Source organism: Siphateles boraxobius, unplaced genomic scaffold, assembly GCF_051911475.1.
Source record: "Siphateles boraxobius isolate OS27281-9 unplaced genomic scaffold, OSU_SipBor_1 24, whole genome shotgun sequence".
NCBI lineage: Eukaryota > Metazoa > Chordata > Actinopteri > Cypriniformes > Leuciscidae > Siphateles > Siphateles boraxobius.
This window is the reverse complement of record NW_027508855.1, coordinates 14,378,639-14,393,802: the sequence shown is the minus strand read 5'-3', so window position 1 is coordinate 14,393,802 and position 15,164 is coordinate 14,378,639. Positions and strand designations below refer to the sequence as shown.

The 15,164-nt window shown below is 41.5% G+C and overlaps 1 protein-coding gene across 2 annotated transcripts in view; it reads right to left on the bottom strand.

Moving 5' to 3' along the window:
* Window positions 1-662: 662 nt before the first annotated feature.
* Window positions 663-15,164, bottom strand: part of kat6a (K(lysine) acetyltransferase 6A) — a 57,352-nt gene continuing 42,850 nt past the window's right edge. For both annotated transcript variants that reach the window (XM_077241588.1, XM_077241589.1), the window contains exons 11-17: window positions 10,742-10,903; window positions 10,272-10,365; window positions 9,895-10,126; window positions 9,055-9,244; window positions 8,214-8,939; window positions 6,260-6,518; window positions 663-6,129 (exon numbers count right to left, since the gene is read on the bottom strand). In XM_077241588.1, the coding sequence (XP_077097703.1) occupies window positions 2,879-6,129; window positions 6,260-6,518; window positions 8,214-8,939; window positions 9,055-9,244; window positions 9,895-10,126; window positions 10,272-10,365; window positions 10,742-10,903 (4,914 nt within the window). In that variant the 3' untranslated portion in view covers window positions 663-2,878. The remainder of the gene's footprint in view (window positions 6,130-6,259; window positions 6,519-8,213; window positions 8,940-9,054; window positions 9,245-9,894; window positions 10,127-10,271; window positions 10,366-10,741; window positions 10,904-15,164) is intronic.

Genomic DNA, 15,164 nt, shown 5'->3' with positions numbered 1-15,164 from the left:
ATAACCCCCACTAGAAATAAAATGAGATTTAAATGCTACAAGTTATTTATTTAGGTAAGACAACATCCTATAGTCCAGTATAAAAGATGGACATACATTTTGAGATCTACTAAAGATTAAGTTCAAAACAAATTGTTAAACAATGTTATTCAATACTTTGAGTGTGTGGTAAGTGGTACATAATGGCAAAAGTAATCTAACTGTAAAATTAGACTTAATCTTGAATGAATAAAAAAAGCACAAAACCATTCTAATACATCAGTTTAATGATAAGGAGCACAATAATAAACTAAAACAGACAACCCTGTTTTTAAATGCAAAGAATTTCCCAAGTATTTTTTTTTATTTAGCGGCAGACGGCTCAATGCAATTTACCAAAAAATCTTGTCTGATAGAATGTTTAAAGTAGTTTAGTGTAAAAAGAATAAAATGGAAAAGCTCAGAAACCTTAATCAGCCATTTCAGTTTCTTAAGAGATCGGCTTTTACTCATTAACAAGACTCCACTGTCTACATTAGGAACACTGTAAAGATTAGCGAGTTTTCAAAACCTGAACAAACTACATCTGACCAAAGCACACACTGCTTTTGAAATTAGCATGACTTTCATTAAAAGAAAATAATAATTTGCTACTGAACATTTTCAAGAAATACAATAACAAATGGAATGGCTCAACATAATTTATTTTTGTTTCATGTTAAAATGTACAGAGTTCTTTGAAAGTACTTGCTAAGAAAAAAAGAAAAGAAAGAAACAAATAAATGGAAATACATACAAGGACAAAACAGAGAGGAGTGGAAGGTGGACGCTTCCCATCATCTTACAGCGCCCCAGCTTGGCTCTCTCTCTGTCTCCGGCTACCAGGCTCTCTCTTAGCTTACAACTCACCATGTACAATTACAAAGTATACGAAAAGGTAAGCAATATAAACAGACAGAAATATACTGAGCTCATTTTTACATGCCTCATAGATGTAAGGAAGTTGTCCTATACACACACAATAACCAAGAAGAAAAAAAAGAAAATAACGCTAAGTGACCTTTAGATATCTGTTTTTTCCTTTTGTTTTAAAATAGCATTAATATACTACACAAAGATAGAAAACTCTAGAGATGAGATGGAATGGAAAGGTTAAAGGCATCTTAAATTCACTAAAAGTGTGTTGTAATTTTTTTTCGTTTTGAATTTCTTAATAATTTTACCCCAAGAGTCGAGCTAAAAAATATGCATTGTTTTTTCCTGAAACAGAAGTGAAAAAAATGACAGTACCAATATCCATGTCAGAATTTCTTTTTTTATATTTTAGAAAAAACATTTTCTCTACAATAAGTCTTCTAAAGTCAAAAAGAGTCAGCTTGTGTCATAAAAGAAAGCTGCCCAGTCTGATAAAATACAGAAAAACAAAAGCGCACAAATAATATATGAAACGTCAGGTCTTGAGAAAGATTCCTCATATTGACAATGAATACTGGAACATTAAGAAATTCTCTGCCCGTTGTCCTAAAACAGTGACATCTCAGGACATCATGCACTTTAACCTTTATCCCGGGTATGAGTGTTCGTTTGTCCATGTGTGCATTGCAGACACGGATCTAATTATTTGTACAACTCCCTCTCGTTGATAACAGACAACATTTCTTCTGCATGATCAGCTGGAGTACGAGGAGCGCTACTTACTGGTGCCACAGTAAGGCCTACTTTTGGAGGCATCATTATCATTGGATTAGCACAGTTGCAAAGCGAACTGCTCAGCAGACGTACTCCTGTGTGGTTAAACCCTTTTGACCCACCACATTACGTGGACACTGCAATGTGTAGTATGAAATTTAAGACCTTCCCACTATTGACATCTGTGGAGTGTTCGTGAAAAGTGTGTGTAATAGATTTAACGAGTATGTGCTGTGAACCAGGTAGTACCAGAATATTTACATTATTAATTTCCATGGACTTCTGTTCAGTCTAGTCTATGGACACATGGTCATTACTATTTATGTCCATTAGGGCTCTTACCACTATTAAGTTGTGATATACATTGTTCCATACTGGGAAGACACAGATTTACAGACAACTCGGACACCTTGTGCGTCCCGACTATAAGTGCCTCCACGTAAGCTTTCAAGTGGCTATAGAGCTGTGTGTGTGAGCGAATGTATTCATGAGTGAGTGTATGAGTGAGCGAGCGTGAATCACTTTGTCCAGAACAGCCACACACAAAGCATGAGAAGGTCAGATTGAAACACAAGCATTTCAACAGTCATTGAAAAAAATGAGAACATTTTAAAAAATAAAGTAAATAACAATAATATAATATAAAAAAAGAAAAAAGTCCATCTACAATTATTTTGTCTCTTTTAAGGTAAGGCTTCCTATGTCAATTGAACGATTGTGTGCATGATTCAATGTATGTTCATTAGCAACGTAAATGTATCTGTTTCTCAGTTTGAAAAGTTAGGTCCACTTCCCCTTTAGCTGCTTATATGCTTTGCCCCTTCTGTCGCATGGATGGAGTGGCGGACACTTCGTTGGACCAACCCCTGTTGGTACAACCATGGCAGACTGGTCTGAAGGACTGAAGGAGCATGACACGCCACAATAAAGGTCCATTAGATCATCTCGCATGATCAGCCCATCATCATTTCCCCAGCTCCATCAGCTCAGGCAATTGGGAAATGAACCTAAAAGGAACAGAGCTTGACGACAAAATATTTATAAAGGAAAAGAAATCGTCGCAGTCTCTATGTCCTCTTCCTCCACCAAGCTCACTTATCGTGTTGCCTTTTTGCCCAGACTTTGGTGGGTGGAAACAAATGGATCAAGTACAGAGATGCAGAGTCTGGTGGGGAATGTCTCTCAGTTCTCTCTGCTAGTTCTCTGGTGCTCATCTGCTCATGTAAGGCGACTGTTTGGGGACGCCAGCGTAGCTGTGGTGTGAGGGGCCCGTGTACATCATGTTTCCATGATGATTGGGTTGCATAGGCTGCTGTGGGTAACCCTGCCCTCCCATCATGCCCATTTGCATCTGCATGGGGTACTGGGCCGGCTGGTTCATATAGGGTGGGTTACTGTGGTACCCGCTGTTCATCATGGGCTGCGGCATGCGGTAGCCAGCTGACATGGCAGCATTTAGCTGATTCATGTTCATAGAGTTGTAGGCAGCAGGTGTGGGCATAAGATTGGTCATCATGCCACGCTGCACCGCTAGAGTGCGTGGGGAGCCTTGCATGGTCACAGCGCCAGAGCTGCGACTGTACAATTGCTGCTGGTGAGGGGAGCCTGCAGGAATTTGAGAGGCTTTGGAACGAATTGAAATGTGGCCTTTGACAGTAGCCATTTGGCCTTGCAACCGCTGCGTATGGGGAGGGGGAGGTAGTCCGATGTTAGCGCCTGTCATGTTGCACTGAATCAAGGGAGAGCCCAGGTTCATGGAGCCAGAACTCAAATTGGGAGGGGGGGTCATAGTGGGCTGAGCCTGGGGCAAGGGTGGGTGTGGGGAAGAAGCAAGCTGTGCTAAGCCTGGGTTGGATAGTGAAACACTTGTGGCGTATGAGGTGACAGCAGCTGAATGAGAGTAAGACATGGCATGCGGGTCCATGATGGTGTTGGTTAACTGCTGGAGTTTGGCTAAACTGAAAGTAGCTGAGGGTTGACCGTACCCACCCGCTCCAAAGTCCTGGCCCATGCGGTCATACAAACTCCTGCCTCCACCACCGCTGCCTGCACTTTCAGGAATCTCCATGATCATGGGTGTGGAAGCAAACCCATTTCCCATGCTGCACTGCGAGAGTGCTTGCTGTTGAGGTGGAGGGGGTGGTGGAGCAGAGGGTGGAGGCTGAGGGTTTTGTTGCTGTTGAGGTGGTTGCGATACTTTCTTCTGTTGCTGCTGGCTGGCACTTGGAGGCCTTTCGATGACGCAGCCTTGTGGAGACTTTATACCACAAGTTGGAGTGCTGGCAGAAGGGGGAGGAGGTGGGGGTGGAGGTTGTGGGACGCCACTACCACTGTTAGCTCCAGGTCCATTAGTTGGACCAGGACCTGCTTGCTGGATAAGGCTACAGCTCCCCATGGTGATCTGAGAGCCAACGCCTGTGCTAGAGGATGTTAGCCCAGGAGTTGAGACGAAGGAGCAGCTGTTGCCTTGCGAAGATGATGACGATGGTGTGGTTGAACTAGAGGATGAAGATGACGTAGAAGAGGAAGCAGCCACTGCTGCTGCAGCAGCTGCAGACATGCTACCTCCATTACTTCCATTTCCTCCTCCATTACCTCCACCACCCATGGTTGAGTCATAGCTGCTCGGATTGTCATAGTTTTCGGTGGTGCTTTCAATGCTGCCAAGGTCACTAAAGCCACTGTCCACCACTTGCTGTGAATGATCAGAAACTGACGGCACATCCATCATGGGGGAGGTTTCCATGTTTTGCAGTGAGGGAGCAGATAGAGAGCTGGGATGTTCTGGGGTTATTTGGGTATACCCTCCACCTGTTCCCCCTCCAGTTCCTGTGGGACCAGGCACCCCTGGTGCAGGGTCCATAGGACCAGGAGTCATTACTGGGCTGTTGACCGAACGGACAGACTGGTTTGGTAACGTGGGCATTGCTGGGTTGGGCATGGGACTGTGCTGGGAGGCTCCACACTCTTCCACCAGGGCTAGTGTTTCATCCTCTCCCTCACCGTGACTGTAGCTCTGGAGGGTTCGACAGGCAGCTAGCGTTTCCTCACAGTCCTGGTAGGCTCCATGGGACTCTGCATCCTCCTCCTGAGCCTCACCTTGCGTAAGTGACTGGACAGCTTGCACTGTTTCTAGATCCAGCTCACTGCTGTGGTGATGCGTGTGTTGCTGGTGGCTCAGGTCATCTTTGAAGTCAGGATGCTGGTGTGAGTGCTCAGCCCCCATCATGAGCACGGACTTATCCTCGACGTGTAAAGGCTGCATGTCCAATGGTTCAGAGGGGACTGCAATGGTGGTTACTGTCTCTACAGCTGCCGCAGCTGCTGCAGATTCCTCCTGCTCTCGTCGCCGGCGTTCATCTGTATCAGCAGAGCTAGTCTTGACCTCTTGTACCTCCTCTGCATCCTCCTCCTCGTCCTCGCCCTCCTCCTGTTTGCTGACATAATCCCGTGTCACGTTGACCTGCATATCTAAAAAACCCTCACTACTCTGGGGTTCTTCTTTCACAGGGGGAGAGCGAGCAGGCGACGATGGTTCCTCCTCTTCATCATCCTCTTGCTCCTCCACATCATCCTCAGAGTCTTGGCTCTTCTTCCTTTTACTGCTACTGCTGCAGTCACTTTTCTCTTCAAGACGACCGTCCCCTTCGTCATCTGCATCATGATCATCGCTACGTCGGCTTCCTGAACCTGGTGTGGTTGCTGTTCTTCGCTTAACCCCATTATCGCAATCTTCATCATCCTGCTCCTCATCCTCCTCTGCATCTGCCACATCTGTGTTAGCTCTTGGCTGAGAGACCCTGGAGCTGGAAGACTGTGGCATGGTACGAGACGTTGGACAGTTGATCTTCTCCACTGCCCATGGTCTGTCATCCTCTTCGTCATCCTCTTCTGGCTCAGACAGAGAAGGTTTAGGTAGAGGGGGAGGGAGGATGGAATTTTTTGGTGGGCGACCTCGCCTTTTGGGTTTAGATGGCTCTCTGAAGCTCTGAAGAAAATCCTCCTCCTCTTCAGAGTCTTTCTGCTTATCAGGATTGAGGTCAGATGTTATGGCTCTGGCTGTCCTCTTACAGGTCTTGTCCTCCAATGTTGAATTTTCTAGCTGCTTCTGCTGAGTTAATCGGCTTTGCACAAATTCATGTCTCACTGCTTCCTCCTGGGCCCGCTGAAGGTAATAGCTGCGAGGTTTTCTGCCAGGCTTCATTTTGATCTTTGGGGGTGGTGGGTCCTCGGAGGATGGAACTGCCAGACTAGTGTCAGCTGTCTGATCAGCTCCACAACCAGGCTTCCTACCTGGGCGTTTCTTCCAGTGCAGTGGCTTGCGACTCTTGCCCTTAGGCCAGCCTTTCTTCTTTTTTACTGGGACCTCAGGCATCTCAGTTTTTGCCCCTGTTCTCTGTTTGGCCTCTGAAGTTTCAGGTCTTCTCAAGACATCAATTGGCTTCAGCACAGGAGTGGGATCTGAACAAAAAAAAGAGGTAACCATTCTTTAAGAATATTTTTAAATCACACTGTCAAACACAAATATCACACAAAACTTTCAAGAATGCACATATAATAACCCCCAGCAGGAGTCTTTTGGTGTACTAACCGTCTTCCTCCGATTCAGTCAGATTCCCTCTGTTGATACTTTTAAGGGCTGGTCCCATGTGTTTGCGGGCTGCTGTGTAGCGCCGGAGAGGGTTGCCGAAGGGAGTTTCCTCTTCTAGTCTGGGCATGGGCCTTTCAGAATCTGAATCCACAAATGGCTCATCCAGAACTTCTGTAGTCTCTGAGATGGTTTCTGTGACTACACTACTGTGGGGGTGGCTGCGCTGACGTGCACGTCGCTTTCGAAAGGACTTCTGAGACTACAGGAGTAAAAAAAAAAAAAAGAAGATTTTTTTTTTTTATCCACAGCATTGCATGCTATCTTCAAAATAATAAAAAAGATTTCATAGACTGACATACTTATTTTTAAGGTATACAGGTCCTTCTCAAAAAATTAGCATATTGTGATAAAGTTAATTATTTTCCATAATGTAATGATAAAAATTAAACTTTCATATATTTTAGATTCATTGCACACCAACTGAAATATTTCAGGTCTTTTATTGTTTTAATACTGATGATTTTGGCATACAGCTCATGAAAACCCAAAATTCCTGTCTCAAAAAATTAGCATATCATGAAAAGGGTCTCTAAACAAGCTATTAACCTAATCATCTGAATCAACTAATTAACTCTAAACACCTGCAAAAGATTCCTGAGGCTTTTAAAAACTCCCAGCCTGTTTCATTACTCAAAACCGCAATCATGGGTAAGACTGCCGACCTGACTGCTGTCCAGAAGGCCATCATTGACACCCTCAAGCAAGAGGGTAAGACAGAAAGAAATTTCTGAACAAATAGGCTGTTCCCAGAGTGCTGTATCAAGGCACCTCAGTGGGAAGTCTGTGGGAAGGAAAAAGTGTGGCAAAGACCTTGGGGGACCTGCGGAAGCAGTGGACTGAGTCTGGAGTAGAAACATCCAGAGCCGACGTGCACAGGCGTGTGCAGGAAATGGGCTACAGGTGCCGCATTCCCCAGGTCAAGCCACTTTTGAACCAGAAACAGCGGCAGAAGCGCCTGACCTGGGCTACAGAGAAGCAGCACTGGACTGTTGCTCAGTTTTGCATGTCATTCGGAAATCAAGGTGCCAGAGTCTGGAGGAAGACTGGGGAGAAGGAAATGCCAAAATGCCTGAAGTTCAGTGTCAAGTACCCACAGTCAGTGATGGTCTGGGGTGCCATGTCAGCCGCTGGTGTTGGTGCACTGTGTTTTATCAAGGGCAGGGCCAATGCAGCTAGCTATCAGGAGATTTTGGAGCACTTCATGCTTCCATCTGCTGAAAAGCTTTATGGAGATGAAGATTTCATTTTTCAGCACGACCTGGCACCTGCTCACAGTGCCAAAACCACTGGTAAATGGTTTACTGACCATGGTATTACTGTGCTCAATTGGCCTGCCAACTCTCCTGACCTGAACCCCATAGAGAATCTGTGGGATATTGTGAAGAGAAAGTTGAGAGACGCAAGACCCAACACTCTGGATGAGCTTAAGGCCGCTATCGAAGCATCCTGGGCCTCCATAACACCTCAGCAGTGCCACAGGCTGATTGCCTCCATGCCACGCCGCATTGAAGCAGTCATTTCTGCAAAAGGATTCCCGACCAAGTATTGACTATTGTGTGCATAACTGAACATAATTATTTGAAGGTTGACTTTTATTTATTTATTAAAAACACTTCTTTTATTGGTCGGATGAAATATGCTAATTTTTTGAGACAGGAATTTTGGGTTTTCATGAGCTGTATGCCAAAATCATCAGTATTAAAACAATAAAAGACCTGAAATATTTCAGTTGGTGTGCAATGAATCTAAAATATATGAAAGTTTAATTTTTATCATTACATTATGGAAAATAATGAACTTTATCACAATATGCTAATTTTTTGAGAAGGACCTGTATATTAAGTAAGCAAGACATGCAAAAGAAAATACATACATGGACCTATATTGCACATACCTTGCATTTAAGCCCTAATGTGGGCTTAGTGAGGAGAGGAGGTGAACGAGCCCTTAACTCATCCTCATCATCCTCATCCTCTTCATCATCATCCTCATCCTCATCCTCATCTTCACTGCTCTCACTGATAAAGGCCGGACAGACTGGTGTGGGTTCACTTAGCCTTGTGGTATGGGGCAACAATGGCAGGTCATCTTCAGGCCCCTCACTGAGCCTGCGTTTTGGGCCACGCTTTTTCCGTGGAGGACGCCCTCTGCTGCGTGTGGGTGGAACTGCAGGGTGCCTGGAAGCATCCAAGGGACAGGCTGATGTAGAGTCAGGCTCATTATCTAAGGCCAGGAGCATTGACGATGTTGTTGTCACTTTATTAATGCCAGTTCTTTCATCATCATCCTCTTCATCATCATCATCCTCCTCATCATCCTCATCATCCTCATCATCCTCTGGGGGCCTTAGTTTACGGGGTCGACCTGGCCCTGGACGTGGTGCATCCTTCACCTTGCCCCATAACCAGTTTTTGGGAGGGCGCCCAGGTCCCCTGCGTTCCCCATTAGCCGTAAGAAAAAGGGAAGGACGTTCAGGACTGAGAACATTGTTGCAAACAGAAGATGACTGTGGAGGGCTTTGGTTTTTGGGCAATGCTGTGAAGCACTTTTTCTCATCCTCCTTGTCCTGTTCTCCTTTCATATGCCAGGAGAGTGGGGAACTCTTGTGGCTGGGTTTGATCTATACAAAAGATAAGTTGCACATAACAGAAGTTCAGCTTCAGAATGTACTGCTACACATCACAAATATTGCATACTTCATTTAATGAACCTTAAATAAAAGTTAAGGTGCGTACCTCTTTAAGTCCCTCCTCTCCTTCCTCCTCCTCCTCCTCCTCATCTCCTTCTCCTTCAGATGCTACTGTGTTGGTGACGATTACAGGCGTCCAGCGCAAGCAGTCTGGATCAACTTCAAGGAGCCGAGGTTTGGCCTTCAGTCGGACCATGTGAGTGGCCACCAGCTTCTCTCTGCGCAGAATAATCACCCTATAATAGGAAAGGAAATCAAAACAGGAGACTATAAAGAAAGCTAAAAATGTAACAAATATACACTTCTGCTCAATTTTGGGGCATTTATTTGAAATAAATAAATAAATAAAAACAGTAAAATGGTGAAATATTATTACTACTAAAACTTCTTTACTTTATTCATTCCTTTACTGCAAATGTTAAGCAACCATTACTCCAGTCTTTAGTGTCACATGACCCTTCAGTAATCATTCTAAAATGCTGATTTTTTAATTACATTTTTAATTATCAATACTAAAAACAGCTGGGTACTGTAGCTTTATTTTTATTTTTTTAGGATTCTTTTAAACTTATTTACTTGAAATAAAAATATTTTGTAACAAATGTCTTTACTATCACTTCTGATCAATTTAGTGCATTTTTGCTGAATTAAACTATTAATTTGTTTTTTCTTGTTAGCACAAAATCATGTTAATCATGTACTTTCAAGTATGCTGAAGACGAAGCACTGTGCACATTTTGGAATGCAAATGTTTTAGGTTGAAACAAAAGATAATTAATCTGCGACAGCTATGAAACAGAACTTGCATTATTGTTCTCTGCTTCAGCTTGTAAAGAAAAGGTAAGACATTAAATCAGACATTATAGTGTGCGAGCATCTCTCTCACCGGTCCCCTCTCTGTTCCAGCATATTTAGACTAAGAAGGGTGGCCGTGATATCTTGAGGACAAATGCCGGTGACTTTGCTGAGTTTGCGGATGGTGAGCTGTCGATCTCTGATCTCGTGTAGGCACTCCAGCACCACACTACGCCAATATGCCATGTAGGATAACCGGCCAAGGTCTGACAATGGCTTCTCTGGTGAGCCTGGCTGGCCTTCCCTCTTGGACAGAAGGTAACCTGCAGAGAGAGCCATAACGGTTTATTCTTTGTGTCTAATGACACCATCTAAAGGAGTATAATTGTCAAATATTTTCTTTACTAAATAACAAAAAATAAAACCACAGACTGAGGGAAGAGAGGAAAGATAATGCAGCGTACTTACTGAAGTCAATGAGGAATCGCCCATAGCCCCTGCGCTGATATTGTGGAAGAATCATGATGCAGGATACATTATATTTTTGTTGACAATGCTTCTCCTAGGGATAAAAAAAAGAAATTATAAAATAAGTATAAAATGAAAGCAAATGTACAAATGTAAAAAACATTCCACACAAAATATTTGTTAGGTAAGATCTTACACTAACGTTTACAAATATTTATTGCATTTTGAGGCATATACTGTTGTGTTTAAAACCTGTTTATTAAATAAACTCACTTAAACATCTTTTTTCCAGGAGCATAATCAACCCACAAGTAAACAGACTATTTTCTATAATTAAGCCAAAAAACAGCAAGAATGTGCAAAAGGCATGCTACCTTATATAATAATGAACCCAAATTGCTCAACATCATCATTTGACTTTAGAGAATGTAAAAGTAACTGAATTGAACTGAGTGAAAAGATTTGCTCACCTTTGAAAAGTATCCTACGAGATGGCAGCCTTTACTGTCATTCTGTGTGAGTACATAGAAGAGGAAGGGCTCCACATCATAGTACAGCGTCTTATGGTCCAGGAAGAGTTTGGCAAGCAGGCACAGATTCTGACAGTATATTGTGCTGACATTTCCATCCACCTGGAGTGGAGAGAAGTTTTTCAGACTTTGGTCAACTTACTGTGTCCTAACCAAATATGATGCTATAAAGCAACGATGTGAAGTGCATTTGCTAGGATTCAGACACTATTACACAAACAATTAGCTCCCATTCATAATAGCAAAATGCAATGCCAGTAAGATTCTCAATTTCTAAATACTAAATCAACATTTTGAAACAAGTCATGCGGCAGAGACTGGCACAAAACTTGCTCCACATGAACAGGCTATTACAAATGGCACGGCTCCTGCTTTTCCTGTCGGCTGAATGCCAACCATTTTAGCTTTTTGCAGTGCTCCCACCACAGGTATGCTGCTGAGTCAGGACCAGACCAGGAGCTGCTCTGAAACCTGAGCCTCTAAAACCAACTGACCAAACAGGAAGGCAAGCAGTAACACACCCAACACCAAGTGTGGTCTATTAATGTGGAACATACAGGCAGGTCACACAGCAACAGAATAAAGTTGTCAGTCCAGTTTAAGTGCATTAAACATGATTACATTTACACATACTTTAGTTATTAACAAAAACAACTGCATTGTATAACCAGATAAGACTCCTGAAATGTTCAGGTTCCAACGTTTGGTTAACTTTTGCTGTGAACGGAACAGCAGTGAAGGGCTAGTTATGAAACATAAAACTGTATAATAGCCACTCACTTTGGTTACACGAGTAATTGACCGCTATCATTAGAATGATACGGATATCGGCAGAGTTTTTTAAATTAAATTGTAAGACTTAAGACCCTTTATTTCATATTTAAAAGATTTTATGCATAATAATTGATTTTTTTATTATAAACAAGCCTAAAATAGACGGGGAGTCTTTTTTTGAAATGTCTATGTTTTAAACAGTCTTGAATAGAAGCTACAGCAGGGAATGAATTAGAAATAGCAAAAGAATAGAAGATAAAAAAAACAACAAAAAAACACTTCTATGATTTCACTAAGGGTGTACAAATCAAACCCTACCATTCTCCACCCACAGTTCGGCACACACTTGCACCGTGGTTCATCTAAAATTTGATGACACATACGCATCTACAATATGGCTTTATTGAAAATAACTCATAAAACTGACAGAGCTAGGCTAATGTACGTTTCTGCCAATAAACACAAATTCTGGCTTCCCTTCAACTTTGTTCAATGCAAGTGCAGTATCCTCTAATATGGCCATTTATTTATGCTGTCATCACCAGGGTGTTGATAGAGAGACCTGAGCAGCACACATTGCTATCTGTGTTTAAACCAAACTAATCTAAGTCCTGCCATTTTAAATATTCAAGTGCAAGGCACGAAAGAAACAGTGGGCAAATATTGAGTTCTCTTGCGCTTAGACAAATTCACACAATTTATGTCAAAATGCTCATCTTGGCGAGAGTCCTAGCAAACGTAGTAGGTTGTCTTAAGTGAACGTAAACAGTCGAGAAAGACAATGCATAAGTATCAGTATCAGTGTATTGGATCCGTGCATTATTTCTTGAAGTGACAGCAGCCTAATATTAAACAAAACAATTGACAAAACTTATTGAATAGGGAAAATAAACCTCTCTGAGCTAAAGGGACAATGAATTCACAAAGTATATTCAAAAGACGTATTTGTAACAACAACTCTTATACCTGTCTGCAAACCATAGCTCTTTTGTGGTAAACTTCTCATGACAAACACCTGACTGGTCAGACAGTTTACCTGTGATAACCACTGAGTGCTTGATTTGATGCACCAGAGCAGAGTGTCAGTAAACGAATATTCGATCTGTAATTATTATTCGAAAAAATAAAATACTATTCGAATTTTACTACGTTGCTTTGCTGGCAGTAAATGCTGTGAATCCATGATAAATCCCAATCACTTACTCGCAGTTATAATTAAATACACTGTTTGGCGCTGTGGAGCGTGTTGATTGTATTTGATCACATGTCGTCGTCAGCCTCTTGAAGTTTGGAATTACTTGGATGAAAATGATCTTACTAAATGATATTACAAAACGGAATTACTTTTAATCAAATTAATTAATGATACAGAGTTATAATATCACCACCACAATCAGAAATCACATGAAATCCAAACAGCAGTCGAATGAGGAAAGACAGCTGTCCATCACTGCATTGACGACTGCAGGTAGCGCAGCTAAATCCAAGTGAGCGAGATGATTACTTAACTGATAACAAAATGATTTTGACACATATGCTTCCTTTAAGTTTCGTTAAAGAAGCAGTCCTTAACTGAAAACGCGAAGTGCTGTTAGAAACTTTGTTATTTGTCACTGTGTCCCTGCAACGTCTGTCAGCGGCAGCGGGTTTTCTACTCGAGCATGTGAATATTATTGTTTTTCTCAACATGAAAGTGAAACAATATAACAAGATAAATATTATGTTGACTCGAGTGTATACCTTCGTTCTGTACGATTAGTGGAACGGTCTGTTTTATTAGCGTTTTTCCCCTTTCGTACTGATTGATCTTAAATGCTTCTTTACATTTTTTGTTTACACATATTGTTTAATGTTTTCAACTGAAAGAAAACCTTAAGATGCAACTTAAACTTGTTGCGTATATTTAATTTCCCTATTAGTCAACGATGTTGTTTAACAACCGTGCGTACTGGACATATGCGCTATCACACAGATGACGTCATATCTAGCAGGATTCCATAAACTACACAGAACCCCACTATTCGCCGACGCAATGTTTAAATTCAGGCAAACTTTATACTTTATGGACAAATTTACATAACGAAAAGATGATACAAAATGTAATACCTTGGAAAATGGCATTTAAGACTTTTTAATACTTTTTAAGGGCCTTAATTTTCTCTAAATTGATTTATCAAATTTTAATACTTTTTAAGAGCCCGCGGACACCCTGTATTAATCGCTACATTTATTTTTCACCAAAAGTGCAAAGTAATTGACAAAGGTGTTGACAGAGCAACAGGGCGAGCTGTCACTTTTCAAACTACTGCGGTGGAGCTCTGTGCTTCAGCCAATAACAGACAGGTCCGACTCGGGTGTAAAACCAATCAAAACTTCCAGTTCAGTTGGGGGTGGGGCATTCAAACCGTGCTTTGACATTCAATCACTGGCGCTCACGGTTTAAATCAGTATCGCTAAAGTTTCAATATATTAGTGAATGTTAGTTAGCTATGCTCATTCTGATTTTAAATTGTAATTTTGGCAGCTCCTGAAATGGCTCATACCATTGATATTACCAGAGCACTGTGCAGTTGAAGTAAATGGAAAACTCCACTCATACAAGGAAGCAGTTATTGTATGGACAGTGCAAGAACAATGTGCCTAAAATGCAGGCGCACAGTTCAGTTTAATGATAAAGCTTACCCTCTTTAACGGTAAAGCTTACCCTCTTTAACAATGCAGTTAAACCAAATGTACAAAGCAAATTTTGTACGAAGAAGATATAACCTCAACATTAGCAACAGTGAAATAAGATTGCATGATTTATCTGTCAATCAGATGCACATAAAATTGTAGTTCGTTACTATAGTAAATGACACATTTTTTGGTAAAATGAAAAAAGATCATTTTATTTAACATGTTAAACTGTACCCCACAATTTTTTTACTGGTACTTTTCTATTCATACAGTTTTAATCCCTCATTTGATCAGACCTCTTACTTACTGATGTGTTTTTTTAAGAAGGGCAAAAGGACTTACCTGGACTTTTCAAATTGAGTAATAAAAGAATCACTCTTGGCAAAAGGGATAGCTAGTATGTTTGCTAGCATAGCGTCAAACACGACAATTTATGAGATTAATATCATGTTTCGCTCCAATTCAATATTTATATACACACACTTGTCAGTCGTGTTTGAAATAACTTCTGTGTTTAAATTATTTTTTACATAAAATGCAGTATTATGCTTGCCAGACAAGTAATTTGGCGATGTCACTTTGTAAAGAAAGACTACTACCCTGCATACATACGCATTCAAATGCGCACGCCTACTAAACACATAATACGCAAGTGCATGCCCTAACCATTTTTACAGATTCACGGTTTAAGTTTACACAGAGATAATAACGATATAGTTTACAAAACTCGTTTTCAGAAAACTATTTGATAATTTGCGTTCTCAGTCCACCAAAACACTGTTGTCGTGTAAATGAACATCCAGAACGCATTTAAAGTTTTCTGTTTTCAGTTGAAAACGGTGTGGTGCAAGCGGCCCCATAGTTAATAACTAATGATTTTTACAACGGAAATGAATCAAAATCTTACTTAAGC